Source organism: Lolium rigidum, chromosome 7, assembly GCF_022539505.1.
Source record: "Lolium rigidum isolate FL_2022 chromosome 7, APGP_CSIRO_Lrig_0.1, whole genome shotgun sequence".
Lineage (NCBI taxonomy): Eukaryota > Viridiplantae > Streptophyta > Magnoliopsida > Poales > Poaceae > Lolium > Lolium rigidum.
Genome location: NC_061514.1, coordinates 249,579,529 through 249,583,127, shown reverse-complemented (window position 1 = coordinate 249,583,127; position 3,599 = coordinate 249,579,529). Strand labels below are relative to the sequence as shown.

General features: G+C 49.7%; 1 protein-coding gene across 1 annotated transcript; it reads right to left on the bottom strand.

Moving 5' to 3' along the window:
* Positions 1-529: 529 nt before the first annotated feature.
* LOC124676892 (WAT1-related protein At5g64700-like) lies at positions 530-3,165 on the bottom strand. Its single transcript, XM_047212907.1, has 7 exons — positions 2,950-3,165; positions 2,795-2,860; positions 2,579-2,695; positions 2,245-2,488; positions 1,984-2,142; positions 1,720-1,871; positions 530-852 (listed from the first exon to the last, which is right to left on the bottom strand). The coding sequence occupies exons 1-7, from the start codon at positions 3,123-3,125 to the stop codon at positions 675-677; spliced, it is 1,092 nt and encodes a 363-aa protein (XP_047068863.1). The 5' UTR covers positions 3,126-3,165; the 3' UTR covers positions 530-674.
* Positions 3,166-3,599: the final 434 nt, after the last annotated feature.

Genomic DNA, 3,599 nt, shown 5'->3' with positions numbered 1-3,599 from the left:
CTCCACGCACCGGCGAGAGGCGGAGCGGAAATGGCGCAGATCAAGGACCTGGTCGCCGCCCACCACCAGCCACCACCGGCGTGCCGCGGTGAAGAGCAGACGGGAGGCGGGGGGCCGCAACGCAGATCAAGGTCTGGTCGCCGCCACCCAGCACCCTCCACGTCCGGCCAGCCGCATCGTGCGTCAAGGGGTCACGGCCGCCGTCCCCAGCGCGGCAACGAGGAGAGGCCGCCGCCGCCTCCACGCCCCGCGGTCTTTGCCCGCGGCGCTACAGGCGGCGGCGGCGGGAGGCGCGTAGGGTTTGGGAGGGGTGCGGGAGGGGGTGTCGAGAGAGGAATTGTTTTTTTCTGGGCCTGGAAATTGGGGGGCATTGCAAAAAAGAAAAAGCTGATATTGGACGTGCATTTTGGTGGTGATCTCTCTTTTCAGATGATATACCGGTAACATTTCAACAAGTACACACAATAAACAAGGATTGCTTGGTTGATGTACTACAAGACATTGAGCTCTAAAAGTACATAGTAATTTCCTTGTCATGATACGACAGCTCGGGTGTGGATCACCCTGCCTCTGATCCATTCTTTGGCCAATCACCATCATGGCATGATAACGCCGGTCGCACCACTCGTACAGGAGAATTTGGAGATCCACTATAGATCGTGCCCACGAGCGGATCAAACCTTTGCGGTCGCGTCGGACGTCTCGCTCTCCTTGGTTTCCGCCGCTCGGCTCTTGTGCTCCTCAAGCTGCGGCAGAGTGCCGTCCAGTGGACTGGCCACCGCTCGATCCTCCCTGCCCTTGCCCCAGAGCACGGCATAGAGACCGGCGACGAGCAGCGCGCCACCGATAATGCTGCACCCAGACGACAGGACATGACATAGATTATAAGATTAGACGTTACGTGCAACGCATTTCGCATAGAAGGCGATGGTGTCTCAGTTTGGTTGGCTGTGTCACGACGCTTTACTTTTCGATGCCGTGCATGGGTGAGAAAAGAAGAAATTGGGCCAGGGGCTTATCGGGTGGGAGGAGTAATTAATGCAATCGTGTGTGTTACCTTTACTTTAAGGTTTAAAATAGCAATCTATTTCACTGATTTTAGCACGACTATTGCGGATTTGGGTTGTCTTTGCCTATGCCAAGTTTAACCAAATATAGTCGCTACAACGCTAAACACGTTATAAGTTGCTAAATCGCATAGCGTGTGGCGCTGAAATTTTTACCTGAAAAAATGAGAAAGTCAAAAATCACAGGTTATCGCCATCGACCCAAAAGTCCAATATCATCTCCTCACTTCCAACTTAACCTAAACTAAAATGTGGGCTTTCATTTTTTATTATGGTTATGGATTTATGCCTTACATCTGTGCTTAGGATTTGGCTATTGTAAAAAATTGGAGTACGACTACCCGCAAAAAAAAAAAAAATGGGTACGACTTTAAACAATGTTGTTGTGTATGTATTCTCTTGGACAACGTTTTAGCTACTTCCTCTTACTCATATTACTTGCCACTAGTATGGATGTAGTTTAGAAATATATCTAGATACATTTTTATTAGTGGCAACTAATATGAGTCGGAGGGAGTAGAGAAAAATTCTTACTATTTATCTTTTTTAAATGCTATTTTAAATATAACATGCTGTATCAGGCTATAATTCGTATTGCGTCTAGAGAAAGGCAAGTTAAATGAAATATCACCCTATTTTAAACCTTGGTTACCTTCCTAGGCTGACGTCTTCCCCCAATAGGAACGAGGCGATCACCATGGTGAAGACGAGGCTCAGCGGCATCGACATGGACAGGAACACCGGGCCTTTCTTCTCGATCACCCAGATCTGCAGGTAGTACGAGATGGCCGCGACAACAATACCCTGAAACTCCAACACACAGCGTAAGCAGAGGCCAGAGGGGTTTCTGAGTCGCCGCTGGCAATCCAAGAAATCGCAAAAAACCTCTCCGAGGATAGTGAGACAAGATGCTTACCGTGAAGAGCACCGCGACGAGGCTCATGCCGCCAGCGAGCTTCCACCGCGCCAGGTCCCTCTCCATGACGATGGCGATGACGAACGACTGGACACTTGCGAAGGTGCACTGGAGCGTGGTGTTGAGAAGCTTGGATGGGTACTCCAGCAACAGGGGGCCCTGGGACAAGGAAAGAACACAATGTTAGTAGAGTTCTGCAAATTCAGAGTTTCAGAGACACACACTTGGACGAAGCACAAGAACAGAATTAACACAGGTTACCTGCTTCACTGTCCAGAGAGACCATATCACGACCGATGCGGTCATGAGGAAGATCCCCAGCGCCCAGTTCTTCTCGGGATGCGCGTGCACGGCCTTGCTGGTGCTGTGCAGGAGAGGGTGGTGGTTGAAGGACTTGAGCTGGGGGCCTTGGTACAGCGCCAGCGCCACCACCCCTCCGACGCAGAGAAGAATCCCCGAGGCTTTGGCCATGCCGTGGACAGTCTTCAGCTTCAGAGTCTCCATCCTGTTCGTCCGATGAACATACTTGTTAATTACTCGTTACTACTGAAGCAGAACATGGTAAATCACCATGGTTCTGGTTTGAATTCCTGACCTGAACATGACTGCCAAGATGAAGGCCACCACTGGCACGATGTTGAAGATAGCCGATGAAGAGGTGGCCGACGCATAGTTCAGACCAATGCTATACAAGTTTATCGTTCCAGCCATCCTGAGAAACACAACACCGAAATAGTAGTATAAGAAATCTAACAAGTAATCACCAGATTGCAGTTTCAGTGGTGCAGATGCTGCAATCATCGACACCTACCCATAGAAGGCATGGACAAAGATCTTGAATGAGAGCCTAACCGTCAACGGTGGCGTCGGCCGCTTCCTGCAATTAATTAGGCAACGTCAGAACGATGAGTACCGAACAGTTCTAAGAATCCGTGCTTGATGCATGGCTGAACAGACAAAGGCTACCTGATCTCGAGGAAGAAGGCGAAAGGGACCAAGAAGATGGCGGCGACGGCGTGCCTGTAGAAGACGAAGACGGTAGTGCTCATGCCCTCCTCGAAGGCCGCCTTGGTGAGTATGTGCATGCCCGCGTATATCAGCCTGATGAGCACGATCGTCGCGTACACCTTGCCATTGCCCATGGTGCGTAGTAAGCTGATGAACCTATCGACTGATGTATATCACAACCGTTTCCTCTGTCGGTCTGCCTGTCCACGAGCTCCATCCTTATATATACGTGTGATGGCAAAGCGGTCACTAGTTTGTGTGAACTCCCAAGACTGAAGGTACTCTGCTGAAGTGACATGCAAGGAGAAAGCTTGCAAGTTCTCGGCATGTTCCTGCGTGCTGGATAGCAACAATTTCAGGTAGCAATCGCTTACGTGCAGTGCTTATACAGGAAAAGAAAGCCAAGTTTACGTGCAAGGTTCAGGTTATGGCAGGGTATGCTTTTGAGACGACAGGGAGAGGTTTTTAAGAGCAAAAGCTGCATTTTCTAATTTGCGAAATGAAGATTTTAAAGGTAACGATGAGTAGTGCGCGGGCCACATATGAATAAACTGCTACTTGAATCAGCAGCGTTGAGATTTTTTGGGTAAAGCATGTGTAAGTTGAAC

Coding starts and splice junctions, on each gene's coding strand:
- LOC124676892 (XM_047212907.1), bottom strand. CDS start 3,125: ATGGGCAATGGCAAGGTGTACGCGACGATCGTGCTCATCAGGCTGATA. Junction 2,696..2,794: donor TTTGTCCATGCCTTCTATGG/GTAGGTGTCGAT, acceptor TGTGTTTCTCAG/GATGGCTGGAACGATAAACT. Junction 2,143..2,244: donor CTCTCTGGACAGTGAAGCAG/GTAACCTGTGTT, acceptor TCCTTGTCCCAG/GGCCCCCTGTTGCTGGAGTA.